The following is an 18,744-nucleotide window of genomic DNA, read 5'->3' as shown; positions in this document are numbered from 1 at the left end:
ACTCTGGAGATGAAGTGAGATAATATGTGAATTCATTTGGATTCTGGAAAGTTCCATTCAAATGACAGTTCATGTTGCTTGTGCATGGTGGGCCACCCGTAAGGAAGGTCGGTGGAGGCCATGGTTCAGTAGGCAGCAGTGTGTGGCTGGACTGGGTGGGCGCCGACACAAAGCTGGGAGGTGGAAGCCTGTGGACAGGGGGCAGGCCCTGGTGGACTGTGAGAAAGGTGGTAAACACTGGTTAGCTAGTGGGGAGCCCCTGGGACAAGGCCGTATAGCGACTGGTCTCTAGTCATTCCTTCAACCCCATTGTCCACGCGACAGCTACTGCTGGAGCCAGGTCTTAGTCCTGACATCTCCAGCCCATTGGAGAAGACTAGACTTCACTGTCATTAGACCTACTGTAATCTTGAAATGTATGGAAGTAGACGTCTTTCAACCTGCATCCTCCCCCACCTCCCCCCGGAGGGTATGGTGGGCCACTACATTCTGTGCTTCCAGCTTCCCTCTTAACCTGATGTACTTGTGGGGAAACGTTTGCTAAGTACAGTCTTTGCAGGTCACTGGGGTGAACTTGAAAATAAAAAGATCGGACCCCTCTTAATTTGGGGATAAGCATTTGATACACTGTATGGTCACTCTGTCAATTGCTTAAGTTCTTTCCTATCCTTTCCTATCTATTTATGTCTAATACCTAACACCCTTTGCTGTAACTCTTATTTTTACTCTGGCTCTGAGTTACCATTTATTTACATATTGACATACTTTTAAAATATTTTCCTAAAAAGGATGATTCTCAGTGTGAAATAATCCCTAAATCCCATCGTGTAGAGGTAACTGCTTGGGATAGCTTACTGAACATTTTCTCCAGACACTTGTGTACCTTTACAGATGCCGAGGTTCCACAGTTTACATGAAGGAGATTATTCCAGATATAATTTTCTCTAACGTTTTTTTTTCACTTCACAATGTTATAGTCGAACTTCCCTCCAAACAAAGGCGGATCTGCACACTCATTCGTACTGTTTGCCCAGTGTTCTCTTGTTTCAGTGCACCAGAGTTTACCGAGCTATCCCTCCACTCACTGCTTATTGATAAGAGTCTGAACACCACAGAGAGATCATTCGACTTTGTTAATTCAGGCGCTGTGGTTTTGCCATCAAACCCATGGGATTCTTGGCCCCGTATAATAGAACAAGCACGAAACCTATGAGTGAAGAGTCCAAGACTCTGCTCCCAGCTCTGCCACTTAGTAGCTCTGTGACCATAAAATCACTTTACCTTTCTGCACCTCAGCTTTCCTCTCTATAAAAGATGACATGGTAGGCATGATATTTAAGGTATGTTCTAGCTTACAAATATGCCTTCAAATCATATCTCCCATCACTGCTTATGTCAGTTTTATTTATCAAAGCTGATTCCATGTCCGGCACAATGCCCGTTACAAAGTGGACACCCAACAGACACACTTTGAACGGACCGATGTATTGATGTGTCTTCTCAAAACTTTCCCTCGCAAATATCAATCTTGTCATTTCATATTGGCTTAGTTTTTAGCCCAGTGAACCTCAGACATTTTTGTTTGTCCACCATCTCTCTTTAGAATTTATGCACGTCTATCTAAATATCTTTGTGTGGGAGGGGGGAGGAAGAGGACTATGTATGAGTATGCACATATGTGTCCATAGCTGGATATATATGTTGTTTTAAGGTATTAGAGTGGGAATCTACCTGGAGGGAGTTACTACTATACTTTGCCCTACGATGAAGCATTAGACAATAGAATGAGATTGAATTATTTCCCCCTCCTTCTTCCAGAGTTGCAGTGAAATTCCATACATGTGTGTGTGAGAGGTGGGGTGGGGGGGGGTCTCAGTATCCAGGCAGTATTTAATCACTCCCTCCTCCCTCCTTCCATCTATCTTTTTCTTCTTCCTTCCCTCTTTTTCTTCTCTTTTTCCCCTTCTTTCCCTTTTCCATTCCTTCCCTTCTTTACTGAAATGAAGAGTAATGCTATTCTTTCTCCTTGGGTCAATGGTGACTTTTATCCCATAATACAAGACAGGGGAAGCAATCCTTTATTTGCTAAAATTATCTGAACCAATGAAATCTAAGTATAGGGAAACAGTGAAGGACGAGTGGGGATTGTGCTCTATTAATCCATTGAAGAAATGTTTTGATCCATAGGAGTGCTGGCAAAAATTACGTTGTTTCGCTCAACTAATGCCAGTGGTTAAACTAGCCTGAAAATATTACTTAGTCCATGGAATCCAGGTAAAGAAATTCTGTGGGGGAACAGGATGCTTCAGAAAGCTTGGCACTACCCCCTTTCGTTTAACATGTGTCGCGAATTCTGTTAAAATGAATTACAACCTCATTCCCTTTCTAAAGAAAGTACCTTAGACATATTTTCATTTTTTTCCTTCATTTTGTGGCACTCAGAATCCCCACCACCGACAGCATTTATTGTCATAAACTTTGACTGAGAGGTGCCGTTAGACTGTTGGAGCCATTTTGAGCTCAGCCCTGTGTTTTCTCAATTCTTGGTCTGCTTTTTATAGTTTTTGTTTATTTGTTTCTTCTGAGGGTCAAACTGTCATAAGAGGCTGGTATGGACATACCTGTCTACAGCAGTTTTTATATGTCTACACCGCTTCTCACTATTTCAGATTAGCTGTGTCTAATTTATCATGGAAGTAAACACATGATCTTACTAGACTTTTTAACACATTAAAAGCAAATAGGATTGGAGGAGCTTCCAGAAGCTTTTTCTGATTATTTCCACATTCTTACCTAAATTCCAGAAACTTGAGGTTTCTGTAGATGTATTCTCCAGATAATGGCTGTTGTCTGGTGTGAATGAGAACTTTTTCTTCCAAGCATGAAGAGATGTTTTGCCTTTAGTCCTTCCAGGTGCATGTGGCTCTCAATTCTACCCTCTCATTTATGTCTGACTACTCGGTTCTTGTTTTGCAGTCCCCAATCTGTCCCAGACCGCCTGAGGATCCGGGTGAACAAAATCAGTTTACAAGACTATGAAGGATTCCACTATGACAAAGAGAAACTTCGGGAAGCTTGTAAGTTGGAAGTGCTTCGTTGATTTCATGTGATCAGCCTGTCTTCAGCTTCTCGATCCTCCTTGGTTTGGATAGATTCATCTTGTGTCTGAAAACAATGGTTAGAGAAATGATGGAAAGTGTAGTAATACGTGAATGCCAAGTGGTGATTTATGGCTGAAGGAAATGGAACTGGAGAAAGGAAAGCAGCAGAATAAAATTATGTGGAAGATGCCAAGTTAGGATCTCCTGGTGTATTAACCACTTTAGTCTCAAGGTTACCTAAAATGAGAAAGCAGAAGGCTGGCGAATGTCATGTGGTATAGTAACATGTAGAAAACTCTTGGGACAGCATGAGTCTTTCCCTGGAGCCAATATTACCAAATATTATCCTCATTCTTTATGCAGATGTGACATCGTTATCTATAAAGACATGTCTAACACTTCTAGCTATTATGTGATTGCATAATGTAAAAGGCCCACAGAATACCCAATGCCAGGATAAAGTGATTGATGGGTGGTGAAATCCTGAAATCTTAAACTGACTCAACATATGAATGTTTCTCAATGTTCATATTTTCCATATGCTTCTTTAAATGGATAACTAATTTTAGTTCATCTTGTCTATCATTTAGTATTTATTGAGCACTTTTTATATTCCAGTCACTATTTTAGATCCCTGTCTGTATTGTGATACATGAGCTAACCAGGTAACGTAGACCGGAAGATGTTAAGACCACAGGTATGTTAGATAGTGGTGTTCTTGGCTCCCCCCTAATTGGGGAGGACGGCAGTCAAGTACAGTAAATTCAGAGACGATCAGGTCCAGTGTCCCAAGGACACAGGCGGGGATGCTAACAGAAAGGAAGGAGTTTGATACAGAACCAGAGGTTTATGAACTAACACCCCATACTAGCTCTAAGCACGGACCTATCTAGGGTTGTAGAAGACACAAATAGCTAACACTGGCAGGAATAGAGTAGGGACCCATTCCTGGGATAATGTCTTCCAGGCTCTGATTTCTGAACCTGTGATCCTGGAGTGGGGTTTAGTGGATGGAAATCTTGAAATCTAGGGTCAGTTTAAGGGGTGGGTGCAGGGACGTTCCAATCTGGAAGTGGCATTGAGTGAGGATCCATTTTTCTGGTAGTCCATCCAATCACTGAGCCTCCCAGAGAATTCTGGGTGAAATTTCTCCTTTCTCAATTCTCTCCACCACTTTCGCTTCCTTAACCCTTCTGGTTCTTTTCATTAAACATCAGTACCTTCTAACTTCTCCTCAGCCTTGCCCCCAACCTCTGTCCCTCACTTTCATTTCCTTGGATGGGAAAGTTTTTTTTTTTTTAAATGTTTGTTTATTTTTGAGATAGAGTAAGGGAGGGAGGGGCAGAGAGAGGGAGACAGAGGATCCGAAGCAGGCTCTGTGCTGACAGCAGAGAGCGCGACATAGGGCTCGGCCTCACTAACTGTGAGATCATGACCTACGCCGAAGTCGGACGCTTAACTGACCGACTGAGCCACCAGGTGCTCCATGATAGGAACGTTTGAAGTGGAGAAGGAGCAATTCCCTGAACTTTTGCATTTCTGCCTTCTATAAATGGCAGGTTATATTTTCCAGTATAAATGAGATTATAAATAACAGACCAGCCCAAATCTAATGTAACTCGTAACATGATGGGCATGTATGTTTGCCTTGGGAGGTGTAGCTCACAGTGTAAGTTAAACTGACTTTTGGAGGCTGCTAATTACAAAGAGGAGTGTTTTATGTTCTTTCTCGTTTCACGCTTGTAGACACATAGCTTATAATTTTTGAAAAATTAAACATAATAATGGATCTCAAGTCAGTAATGTTTTTCAGTTTGCCATCAACTCTGAAGAAAGTCAGTTGGGAGTAGGGAAACATTTGAAATTTGGGGCTGAAATGAGATTTGAGGCTTATCTGTGGATTTCAATTATCTGTTCTATCTTTTCTGTAGCATTATCTGTCCACCATTGCCAGAGGTAATTGTGATTTGAGTTTTTACAAGAAGATGACATTTCTTGGCAAGTGCTTTACTCATCATATCTTATGTGATAAAACTTCTCTGTGAGGAAACTTCTTATCTCAAACTGGGGAGGTAACTTGGTATAAGTATAAATCCAATAAATTCAGGTGTCTTTGGGTCCCAGAAGGACACAAAAACATTCCAAGAAGGAATCAGAGAGTTACCTAATTCTAAATATTTGAGTTTGAAGGAAACAATATATTAATTAGAAGTAAAGATGGCCAACTCAGGCATCCCACATTGAATATGTAGTTATGATGCATCTAAAATGTGGTTGCTCAGGGAAGTTTGTCCTTTGGGGTTAAATATTTGATTCTTACCCTCACTCTCTTGCCTGATTCCAACTCGTAACCAACTACAGATTCAGTGGAAGGCTGGCAGAGCTCACAATGAGCATAAAGACAAAAACCAGTTCAAGTCCATATGTGATACACAATGCCAAAATAGATCTGTTATTTCAGAAGCATTAATTAAATAAAATATATAGAAAACATATATAAAAGGGATTTGAGGACAGTACTCTGACCTGCATCCCAAAGGGAGCGAATCCTCTTAGGCCATTTATTTATTGTCAACATACAAAGCCTAAAACTAAGGCAGTACTGCATTACCAGGTTTAAAAAATTAGTTCTCTTTCTTGATGATAACACTGAGTGATTCATCCAGGCAGCATGTGGCCGTTTGCCATCACTGTTTAATAGATCTTGCTCATGTGTCTGGATTGTTTTTTGTATTAGATTACAACTCCAATGTTTGTTGTCTAACAAAGCCCCACTTCCGTCCGTAAGGCAGGTTTCCTTGGTCATTACAGATGGCAGCTCTTTTAATTACCTTGCTTATTTTAGCGTAGAGAAAGATGACTACATTATTTCAAAGATTTGCCATCCCCCTTCCATTTAGCTCCAACTCGCCTGGGGGCCATTCCCCCTAAAATAATGCACAAAGAGGGTTGGTCTAGGCCAGTCCCTTCCTTGGCTCTTGCTGGTAAATTTCAGACTTATGTAAAAGTAATTAGAATCTCATTACTGGATTTATGAATTATTAACCATCAAGATAGTGGCTATGATGTCCAAGAGGAAAGTCTATTCAGCTTAAAAGGTAGAACGTAAAGTGGTCATGTTAGAAAAAATTCTTAATGAAATCCATAAAGATAGCTGACACTTACTCCCATGATCTGAATCAAATCTATTGAATGAGTCCTTAATAAAGCATGTAATCATATAGTCTAGGAAAAGGATGATGGGTTTTTGAAAATCTTTTATATTTCTAACTCCAAAGGAGTTTCACTGATGTGACATACATTTTTTTTTTTTAATCTAGAATAACTTGATACTGGCCGAGATTTAACTCTTATCTCATATAAACTGGCTAAACTTGACTTCTGGCATTAGCTTCTCTGCCCTTTTGAATTGCCCTGATAATTCATACTAGTCCAGGTCCTAAATCAGAAGCAAAAACAAGGTTGGAATTTATTGAAAATAGGTGTAGCCTATTAAGGTAGGAGAGGACTAACATTTGCTGTATATCAGGTGTAGTGTTCATAACCCCTTTACATTTTTTCAATGTAATGGAAATTATATGGATGTTCATGCATATATACAATAAATATATAATATCTCAGTATATTATTCTCTGGCTTACATTAATGATATTAGGATCGTAGCTTAGACAATTGTTTTTATGAAATTCCCTTGTCTTTGGTTTACCGATTTAGTGGAAGGGTCAGAAATATCTGTGTTGGAATTGCAGTTGCAACCTTGACCACGTAGTTCATCTCTCTGATGATCCTAACTCTCATCTCCAAAATGGGAATAGAATTGCTGCAGGAATGAGAGAGTGAAATGTAATCTTGCGGGTGAAACTGTGGTGCAAAGGATGGCACGCTACCATGCTTTCCCAAAATGGTAGTTATGGTTGTTGTGGTTGCTGTTGCTCAGGACACACTCCAGGCCCGCTGGCTGCCCCTCGGTCTGCAGGTCGGGAGGCCAGCTGACCTCTTCCACACGTGGCTCCCACTTTAATGTGCACGTGCTTCTGATCCACTTTCTCACTTTCAAAAACAGCATTGAAAACACCAATAGATATCACAGAAAGATTATGGCAAGAGAATACAATTAATCATTTGATTTACATTTATTGTGTCTGCCAGTACAAGAGTGCTCTGAGGCTGGATGTAGAAGCATATGAGATGTGTAAACACTGCCCATATTTGGTGATCTAGCCAGGTATCTGCACACTTCATTAAAAAAAATTTTTTTTTATCTTAGAGAATGAAAGAGAGAGAGGAAGAGAGAGAGAATCTTAATCAGGCTCCATGCTCAGTGCAGAGCCCAGTGCAGGGCTCAATCCCACCACCTGGGATCATGACCTGAGCTGAAATCAAGAGTTGGATGCTCACCCGAGCCACTCAGGTGCCCTGTGTACTTCTTTCTTAAGTCCCAAGACAGTTTCATATGTGTATCATCTGGTATCCAGCACTGATTTAAAAAAAAAACTTATTTTGGAATAATTTTAGATTTCTAAACAAGTTATGAAGATACTACTGGGAGTTCCTGTACACCCTTTACCCTATTATGTTCCCTATTGTTGAACATTGTATATTACCATGGTACCTTTGTCAAAGAAACTCATATTTGCTTCGTTATTCTTAACTAAACTCTAGACTTTCTATTCGAGGACCCAGTCCAGGATATCACCTTGGATTGGGTAGATATGGCATATCTTCCCAGCCTCCTTTGATCTGTTTCTCAAGTTCTCAGTCTTTTTTTTTTTTCTCCCCATAATGGTCTTGAGGAATACTGGCCAGGTATCCTATAGACTATCCCCCAATCTGGCTTTGCCTATTATTTTACTCATAACTAGACTGGAGTTGTAGGTTCTTGAAAAACAAATACTGCAGAACTGAAGTCTGTTTTTGTCCCATTATCTTAGGGATATATGATATCCACATGACATCCATGATGATGGTAACCTGATCATTTGGCTAAGGTTGTATTTGCTATGTTTCTCCACTGCAAAGCTAATTTTTCCCCCTTTCCCTATGTTACTTTTTGTAAGTCACCAAGTTTAACCTGTCCTCAAACTTGGGGGAGGTGGATCACTTGAATTTTCATGCTTTCCAGTTTCCATATTTGACCTCAAGTGAATGTAATAACATTTGTCAAAATGGTGGAGCCATTCAGTCAAGATGCATTCATGCTTCCAAAAGCTATATATTTGCAACAAATATATGCCAGATACCATGTTAGATGCTAAGCATTAGAAGATGAAACTGGGACATTGAACATTACAGTATCATTTATTCAGTACACATTTATTCAGTGCTTACTCCAAGCAAACCATGGTGGAGGAAAAAAACCAAAACAGAAATAGTCCCTGATTCGCTGGAATTTTTTTCTCATGTGATGAGAATTGCAGTAGGGCTATGGAAGTACTAGGTACCTATTTTCCCAGCAAACACCACTTAAATAACTAAAGAAAGGGATAGGAATTTTTAAGCGAGAATGAGAAAAGCCAATTTAAGCACTAATTAGTTGTATGACCCTGGACAATACATTTAGCCTCTTCAGGCTTTAGGTGCTTTATCTGTGAAATGCAGTGGTTAAACTAGGTGTTAGTTTAGAAAACTAACATTAGAAAATTGTGAACGTTAGAAAATTGTGTGTATGCATTTTGCTTCATGAATTTGCTATAAATACTGACTTTTCTTTCTGTTGATTACTTCATCTAAAATTGAATATTTCCCCCTCATTTAACAAGTTGATAACTGGGCTATTCAGTAGAGATAAGGCCTCCATTTGGTGGGGGTAGGTGTTCCATTTTGAAATCTGTCTCAGGAGTTAAATGGTATCAGTCTGTTCTCTGAAGGGCACTGTCCATCCCTTTGTGTTTGTCTTTTCCTATTTTCATGGGTTGGCATTTACCCAGAGTGCTTATGTTCTTTACTGTCTTCTCCATCTTTTGTCTGTATCTTATATTTCTCTTTTCATTTAAAATGTAATAATAAGTAAAAATAATAGTCAACTCATAGTACACTATCACTGTGAGCAAGGAAATGTCTTAACATTTCTACTCCTATCATTTAATTTAATTCTCCCCCAAATTCTGAGGTTTTGGGCTGAGCAACTTGGTAAATAGAGGTAGGGGACATGTAGAGGACCCACAGTGACCAAGAAACAGCACATGGTGAGCTAGAAAACAAACAGACAGACAGCCTGTTGATTGCAAGCCTAGAGAAGAAAAATGTTTTATGAAACAACAGTGAGAGAATGCTGTGAAAGCCCCAGAGTCAGAGAGGTGGAGGAAGAATTGCATGCTAAGAGCTGATCATTGGATTTGGGCAGAGGGCGGTTATTAGTCACCTCACGAGAGGTTAAGGGTGAAAAGATGAATAGAGTTGGTACGTGTCCACACCGGAGTGAGGGAAGTAAGTCTGTACAAGTTGCTCTTGTTAGATGTTTAGCTATAAAGGGGAGGAGAGAATGGGCTGGTGGCTGGAAGGGGATGTGGTATCCAGGGAGGACATCTTTCTACTTGTCAGATAGTGCAGCTGTCTCTGCTGATGGGGCACATTTACTGGAGAGAGAGAACTCGATTGAAGAGAGAAGGTCAGCTGCAGGGGGAATGGCTTTGTGTGGGTGGAGATGGGACCTAGGGCCCAGTGAGAGCTGGAGGCAGGCTCTGCAGAGTACAGAGCAGGAAGGCAGAGGAGCGATACACAGGCAGGTAAGTTGAAGGTTTGGGTACTCGGGAGAAGACGTCCCGTTCTGATGATTTTTATTTTCTCAGTGAAATAAGAAGCAAGGCTGCGGCTAATGGTTGGGATAGGAGGGTATCAGTGTTCAGAAAGAGCAGAGAAAGTTGGAAATAATCAATTTGAGGAGCAACACAATGAATGGACCAGGCAGGATTGCTGAGCATCACTTTAGATATAGATGATTTAATTCACTGGCTTTTCATAAGAATGTGTGGAGTCTGACTCATCAGTTCCTAGGGGTCTTGACTTAAAAATGAGTGCACTCTCAGGGGCACCTGGGTGGCTCAGTCCCTTAAGCATCCAGCTTCGGCTCAGGTCATGATCTCACAGTTTGTGGGTTTGAGCCCCGTGTCACTCCCGGCTGGCAGCTCAGAGCCTGGAGCCTGCTTCAGATTCTGTGTCTCCCTCTCTCTCCGGCCCTCCCCTGCTCGGGCTCTATCTGTCTCTTTCTCTCTCAAAAATAAGCAAACATTAAAAAGAATTAAAAAAACAAACAAACAAACAAACAAACAAAAATGAGTGCATTCTCTTTCTTTCCAACTCCAGAGATTCAGATGCCAGGAGAATATTAGACATGAAGATGATAATCTTATTTTTAATATAAATCCCTTTGTAAGCTAACTCTGATTATCATCCAAAGCCTTGCTTTGTTTACAAGAAAAGACGCTTCCAGAACTGCGGTGAGGTCGATGCTGATGACCGTAAGTCTCAGGCTAGGAAATAAGCCTAAAGTGTTGATATTTATTTGATCCTTCTTTCATTGTTGAAACTTAGCATTTGGTAATGAGAACCGTCAACTCCAGGTATAGCTTCAAGTCTCCGCCCGAAGGAATATTTTTCATTTTCATTAGTTTATTCTGTGCACACGCACAAAATAATGACCAGTTCTTACTGCTTATACAGCATCCTAGTTTGTTGGGACCTTCCTGGGTGGACAACTCTAGGGTATCAGCTCAGATGGCAGGTAGGCTTCTCTTTAAAGACTTCCTTCTAAGAGCTTTGTATAAAATGTTTGCTTTTTAATCCTCATGTTAACATGTGAGTGGTGTGGGATCAGCCGCTGCAGTCATGGCATCATATTTAATAATAATAACACCTAGTGTTTGCCCGCTGCATCATGGTTTACAGAGGGTTTCTCTATGTGCTGTGTGCCTGTGTTTTCATGGGGACACTTTGATTCATCACACCGTGACAGGATTTGAATTTACATGTCTCTTCTAATCCAGTACACTGTCCTTTTTTTTTTTTTTAAGTTTATTTTTTTTTGAGAGAGACGAGAGAGCACAAGCAGGGGAGGAGCAGAGACAGAGGGGGGACAGAGGATCTGAAGCAGGCTCCATGCTCACAGCAGAGAGCCCGATGCAGGGCTCGAACCCATGAACAGTGAGATCATGACCTGAGCCGAAGTCAGACCCTTAACCAACTGAGCCACCCAGGCGCCCCTAGAAATGTGTTTTAAAAAAGAGTTTGGGGTTATAGTTTTTGTTATTGGTTGGGTTTCCTCAGAAACAGACTCTGAGGCTTTTGAGTTTTACATGTATGAGGCTTATTGGGGATTCTCCAAGAGGGAACAGCAGTTGTGAAAAGGGAGAAAAGTAGCGTCAGGCCGAGGAGGAAGTTGAGCTGTAATAGTTGCCAGAGGGACGTTTGCATCTGGGATGGCCATTTAGGATTGTCCCCGTTGAAACAAGGATTGTTTCCTTGGGAGGAAGCAAACCCTGAGTAGGGTAGCTTCCTTCCTGGAGAGGAACTCAGCCGTGAGCTATGAGTAGAGCCAACAGCCAACACTTCAGCAGCTGAGGGAACGAGCGCCTCAGTCCCATCGTGGATCCGGGTGGGGCACTTCACTTCCGAAAGCCTCATCTCGTTTATGTAACTGAGCTCCTGATTTTTAAGCTAAGGCCAGGAAGGAACCACCTACATGCTAGAAATCCTTGAGTCCATTCATTCACTTCTTCATTAACAACTATTTACCGAATACCTACCATGTACCAAGCGCTGTTCTAGGTGCTAGGGATTAGACTCATACGACCACTAGCCTCCAAAGTTTTCTTTGTATTTTTTGACCCTACCATTCCAAATTCAGGGAATTGGAATATAAGTTACCTTCTTTTGATGTGTCAGAATTTGGTTAAAAAAAAAAACCCACAAAATGTTAATGATGACCTTTTCTTAACGGTTCTTTTTTGACATGAACTATTATTAAGCTAAATATTCTCCACTTGGAATTTGAGTGATTAAAATTGGAAACTGAAATGCAAGGCAATCTAAATTTCAGGCTATTTCTAGCCTAACACTGGAGTCAGAATTAACTCCAGAGTTTGATCTTCAGCAAGATGGACATTTCTTCTCTGTATTCTTCCAGTTTATTGGTAAAACTATTGAACTGAATAGACCTAAGGGCAGAAATGTGTGCTAATGTGAAAATAACCTCTTTGCAGATTGACTCAGAACGACAATTGTATGTGCTACTAACATTAGGTAAAAGATGTAGGCTTTTCATAGTTCATCCTGGGGAAAGCACTCTTTTTTAATAATACTTAGTGGGTTTCCTGAATGACTGATCCATGGCACTATTTGGGAGTCACTGATAAATAGAATTAGAGAGTCTCCTGGGTTGTCAGATTCTAAGGATGTGTTTGCTTAAATCTGCCCTATTTCACATCTCTCCGTTAGTGGCTGTCTGCTTGTAATTAGTTTATTCTTTTTGCTTCCAGAAAGAGATTTAGGCCTCTTCAGAAGATTTTAGGAAATCTGTCATTAATTCTGCACATGTATCCAATGAACTCAAATTCACAGCTGCATGACTGAATGCGTCCTCAGTATCTAACTGTTGGTGACCTTGCCCATCACCATACAGTACAATGGACAGTATGACATGCAAAAAAAAAAAAAAAATGTGAAAACATTTGAAGTTGTGTCGCTAACTATAATTTTGAGTATTTAAGTTTTGGAACAGTTAGTAATCTTTGCTTTTGGATACTTAATGTTTCATTTGACTTCTGTATTTATATGGCTGGCCGGGCCACGTAACCAAGATTCCACTGTCATAACCAAGTATTTGTTAGCTCCTAAATACTAGAGCACTGGCTCTCATCAGTTATCCGTGATGGTTCTTCTCTGTAGCTAGGAATTTTGCAAATACTACCTTACGGATAAATGTACCTGGGAAAAAATTATGTTGTTTTCTAGTGTGCATCATCAAGTATATTCTAGAACTCACCATTAAAAGCTGCTATTACATTTCACACTGGGAATAACTCCCAAGGGATTTTATAACACATTTTGTCGTTGCAGAATTTCACTAGAATTTCATTGTGTGTGATATTAGGAATTTTCATTGAAATGGAGTTCTTACCATCAAAAATAGAAATTTACATCATTGTTGGTAAATTTCGATATTAAGTTGGAAGATTATGACATTTCATAAAATTGTTTCATCTGGACCTTTGGTTTGTATTATAGTAAGAGTATTGGGCCTTTGCCCATACTTTCCCCTAGATTATCACTGGTAATACAAGAGCCAAATTCATCAGAAGTAGGGAAAAAGAAAACTTATGCAATTTTAAACAGATTAGCCATTATTGGGTTGCATTCTCCATCTGACTTCTATTTTTGTTCAGAAGACTGTTGTAACTTTTTTTTTTTCTGGATTTCTCTTTCTTCTGCTTTTCCATTGATTATGCCTGTATGCTGGTGATTACAAAGAGGAAAAGAAAAGGATCTATTGCTGCCTAATTCTGATTTCCTGAGGGACTGTAGTACGGGCTTTGGATGGATGTCTGGGGGTTAGGACGTGGTCTTTCTTCCTCCTTCCTTCCTCTATTCTTGGTTCTCCAGGCTTGAGAATATTGTCTAAAAAAAACTTTAATGCTTATTTATTTATTTATTTATTTGTCATGTTTATTTAGTTTTGAGAGAGAGAGAGAGAGACAGAGCATGAGTGGGGGAGGGGCAGAAAGAGAGGGAGACACAGAATCTGAAGCAGGCTCCGGGCTCTGAGCTGTCAGCACAGAGCCTGATGCGGGGCTCGAACTCACAGACCGCGAGATCGTGACCTGAGCCGAAGTCAGATGCTTAACTGACAGAGCCACCCAGGTGCCCCAGTGCTTATTTATTTTTGAGAGAGAGAAAAACAGAGAAAGAGAGCGTGAATGGGGGAGGGGCAGAAAGAGAGGGAGACACAGAACCTGAAGCAGGCTCCAGGCTCTGGGCTGTCAGCACAGAGCCCCATGCGGGGCTCGAACTCACAAACTGCGAGATCATGACTCGAGCTGAAGTCTGATGCTTAACCGACTGAACTACCCAGGTCTTGAGAATATTCTTAAGAATTCTGCCAGTAACAACATGCTAACTCAGAAACCCCTTTCAGATAGTTTAGGTGTTATCAACTGCCTTTGAGGCATTTATAAGTGGTCTTTGTCATCCATCATTACAAAAGACACTTTTATGTTGTTTTCATAACCCAACCACCCAAATCTCCCTCTCTTTCTCTCTTAATGTCCCTCCTCCCAGCCCTCCCTGACCCTTCATCTCACCATCTGTTTCCTCCACTCTCTCACGAGCTCAACAGGCACCAGTCCACTGTGGCATTAGGGAGGTTACAAGGAGGTTATAGCTGCCATGGCCACTCTAAACAACCTTGAGTCTCCCTTGTGTCTTTTCCTTTTCACTCTCCAATTGTTCACAGAGTTGACTGCTTGACTTTAATCTCTCTCCCACATGTCTCTCTCCCACAGTCTTCGCTTCTGGGCTTCACCATTGCTCTTCTCCTTGAATGCTAAAGCTCTTCCTAACTCACCTTCCTGCCACTCACCTTGTCTTCCACATCTCCTCCAATGATTTTTCTAAAACGTCAAAGAAAAATTGCCCTGGAACAATTAAACAGGGGAGGAAGGATTTATTCAAGAGTATTGCAATAGAGAACCAAGAGTCAACTCTGTTGTGACAAAAGGCGGGGAATTTTTAAGCCCTGGGGTGAGTGGGTAGAAAAGTAGCAGAGGATATTAGCAGGAGGCTAGTCAGTGTGATCAGGCCATCTGTGCTTGCTGCTGATTAGCAGCACTTGGTTAGGCTCCTACCCACCCATGGAGCCTCGAAAAGCAGGACACAATCTTCCTTGAAGGCATCAGAAAGATGCCTCCCAGATCTTTGAGAAAGACATTCTAGGGTTGCAAAAGTCTGAGAGGCTGGGAGAAGATTGACATCTTAAAAAGACAGAGAAATAATTTACAATAGAAAGTCTTCTAAATAAGAACTGAGAGGTCAGGCACTGTGTCAAGTATAGTCAAGCCAGGGGTCACATTAAGGCCTTCTAGGTTGATGTAAATCTGAAACCTTTACCATCTGTTGGAAACCCTATAATGTCTGCCCATCCTTTTGAGAATAAGGCTCCACTCCTTAGTATAAAAAACCCCCACAAGCTTCTGGCCTTGACCTCACCTCCTTGTACTCTTTACCCACTTATTTTTGTAAGTCCTAAACATTTTCATGCCTTGGTTTCTTAGATCTAAGGATGGTCTAAGACTGAGACTTTCCTGTGCCTGAGAAATTCTTGTCTCTGTTGCTAAACTCCCTTACTGTCTTCATTTGGGGTAACTTTTTGTGAAGTGCGTCCTGTCCTAAGAAATGGGCAGCTTCTCTGCGTCCTATGCACACTAGATTCTCATTGGTCAGAATTGAAGTCACAAGGTCTATAAGGGAGAGGATGTATTTAATGTCCCTCTTCCTTTCCCGGTCTGTAACACCTTGAGGGCAGGTACTGAGTCTTAGTGTTGCTTCTCACCTCCTAGCACCAGTTGTCTCTGGAAGAAGAAAATCCTTAAAGCTTGTGTGCTGAATGATTAAGTGGAGGACTTGTAGGCCTGAAAAATATTTTCATACGCTATCTGTTACACAATTGCCTAGTTAAGTGAAAGTGAATACTAGGAGTTGTTATGTGAGATTATGAACGACAAAACATTTAAGAGGACTTTTTAAAAAGTGAGTTGGATGTCCCTTGGGTTGCCTTCTCAGGTAGTTTATAATTGGGATAAGAAGCAGAATTGGGATCTGTGGTTTGAAACCCAGATTTGTAGAGAAACTGCTACTTTGTAGAAAGCACACCTTGAAAATACTGTCCTCACATAGAATGCAGTAAAAACTACATAGTTTACTTCTATCTTGTGGATGACACTTGGAACTAACTGTGGAAAGGTTAAGCTCAAGCTACAGAGTCCAAACTCTAGGATCACTGTTAATCACACGAACCAGGTGTCATGAAACCTTTTACAGAGGCCAGCTCTGCCATGGTGAAGTATGAAGTTCTTAGGATCTTGTGTTTCCTTTTGAATGCTAATATGCCTATTAATTTCCCCTGTTGGTTCCATTTGAGCTGTGGCAGTTAATGACGACAAGTTGTTGTAAAAACAGACCTGTGGCACCTAGGGAGAAAAATTGAATTGAAACATTGCCAACTCATTCTCTTTAATTATTGTCAGCCATCAAGTTCGAACTTTAGTTCCCTGATAACCCTGACACATTCAAAACTAATGAGAACCACAGGAAGATTCCACTCATCCCCTCCCATCCTCCCTTAGGGCTTTGCTTCCTTTCTCTAGAGTCCCCTGCCTTCCTCCTTGATTTTTACTTCTAGTCCCTTCTTCCCATCATCATCTTGTGACTTCTTGAATAGTGTTAAAACTATGGCCAAGAAAATAGATATTATTTGTTTTTCTTTATGTAAGTGGATTCTCTGATATGAGCAAAGTATCTATATATAGGAAACTCAGAGCCTATTTTTTCTTTTCTCTTGTGTTTCTATTTTTTTAATTAATAGACTTTATTTTTTAGAACACTTTTACATTTACAAAAAGATCAAGTGGAAAGTACACAGTTCCATATATCCCCTCACCGTACACCCTCCACCCCCGCCCCCCAGTCTCTCCTATTATTAACATCTTGCTTTAGTATGGTGCATTTCTTGTTAGAATCGATGAGCCAGTGTTAACGCATTAGTACTAACTAAAGTCCATACTCCGCATTAGGATTCGTGCTTGTGATCTATACTATAGTTTTATGGGTTTTCACAGATGTGTGACGCATATTCACCAGGACAGTATCATTCAGAGTAGTTTCACTACACTGAGTAACCCCTGGGCTGTACCTATTAACCATCCCTTATCTGTAACCCTTAGCAACCACTATTTTTTTTTAAACTCTCCATAGTTTTACCTTGTCCAGAATACCATATAGTTGGAATCATGAAGGGTGTGACCTTTTCAGACGAACTTCTTTTACTTAGCGGTCTGCCTTTAAGCTTCCTCCATTGTCTTTTGTGGCTTGAAAATTCATTTCTCTTTGTTGCTGAATGACATCCCATTGTATGCTAATGAGTTTGTTCATTCATTCACCAACTGAAGGGCATGTTTGTTGCTTACAAGTTTTGGCAATTATGAATAAAGCTGCTGTAAACATTCATGTGCAAATTTTTGTGGGGACATAATTTTCAGCTGGTAAGAATTTGTTTAGTTTTGTAAGAAACTGCCAAGCTGTCTTCCAAAGTGGGTGCACCATGTTGCATTCCCATCTGTGATGAATGAAAGTTCCTGTCGCTCCACATTCTCCCTAGCATTTGGTGGTGTCGGATTTTTTTTTTGTTTTCAATTTTAGCTATTCTAATAGATCTATAACAGTATCCCATTGTTTTAATTTACAGTTCCCTAATGGCATATGATGTTGAGCACCTTTTTCATGTGCTTACTTGCCATTTATTTGTCTTCTTTGGTAAGATGTCTGTTCAGATCTTACCTTAGTTTTTAATTGACTGTTACTGCTTTAAGAATTCTTTGCATATTTTGAATACCAGTCTTTTATCAGATATGTGTTTTGCAAAGGTTCCCCCCCCCCCAATCTGTTTGGTCTTTTCATTTTTTTAAAAATATCTTTGACAGAGTAGATGTTTTAATTGAATGAATTCCAACTTACCACTTTTCTCTTTCGTGGATCATGCTTTTGGTGTTGTATCTAAACCGTCTTTGCCAAACCCAATCTTGCCTAGATTTTCTCTGGTGTTATTTTCTAGGGAACAGATTCTTTTTCAGACTATTGGTTTCTAAAGCTGTGTATAAGTTGATTAGAAAGAGAGTGAGCTTTGGACATAAACTGTATAGATTATGTCAATAAGTCTAAAATTGATGCTTAAGGAAATGTCAGGTTTTAAAAAGGGTATTTCTGAATAGCATTAACATAAAATAAATGCATTTTAACATTATCTATGTTTTTGATGATTTCCCATATTATTCATAATGCTTCCCTATTTTATGAATTTTTGACACTGATTTATTCTTTTCAGGACATGACTGTCTTTTTATTTAACCTCAAGACTCTGCAATTCTAATATTTTTATGTATATATTTAGGACTTATAACTCAATCTTTGCAAATCTGTCCGTTTTCTGAGAAGCTTTTCTCTAAGGTCTCATACCTTCTTTTAATGATCCCATTGGAGATAGTTTTGTTTGTGTTTTGAATAGGTTAACAGCCCCATTCAGCCGCAATTCTGTTCTAACAGGAATTACACCGTAATAAATAGAGATAGAGATAGACTGGCTGACCAACTTAAACTTCACCATGTACGGAAAAGATGATGATTTCACTTTTAGATGAAGACTCTTAGGAGAGATGGAAGGAGTCTCTGCATCACTGTGTGTCTTCAGCTTCTCTGAGAGTGAGAGTGCACATGAGCCCATTGTAAGAGGATTTAGGGGACAAGTTAATGATTGAATTCTGAGAAACATTGGTGAGGGTGTTAGGGTGCATTCTAGATATCAAGCAGAAATATGGTTAGAGGGAATGAACTTTGAATTCTTCTGCTCCACCATAACTTAACTCTTGCTCTCAAAAGCAGG

At 40.3% G+C, this 18,744-nt stretch overlaps 1 protein-coding gene across 9 annotated transcripts in view; it reads left to right on the top strand.

The window, feature by feature from the left end:
• Positions 1-18,744, top strand: part of DGKI (diacylglycerol kinase iota) — a 439,032-nt gene that overhangs the window by 314,532 nt on the left and 105,756 nt on the right. For all 9 annotated transcript variants that reach the window (XM_023250599.2, XM_023250596.2, XM_023250595.2 and 6 more), the window contains one exon: positions 2,977-3,077. In XM_023250599.2, coding sequence (XP_023106367.2) covers positions 2,977-3,077 — 101 coding nt within the window. The remainder of the gene's footprint in view (positions 1-2,976; positions 3,078-18,744) is intronic.

This window comes from Felis catus, chromosome A2, assembly GCF_018350175.1.
Source record: "Felis catus isolate Fca126 chromosome A2, F.catus_Fca126_mat1.0, whole genome shotgun sequence".
NCBI classification, from domain to species: Eukaryota; Metazoa; Chordata; class Mammalia; order Carnivora; family Felidae; genus Felis; species Felis catus.
This window is presented reverse-complemented; position numbering and strand designations above follow the sequence as displayed.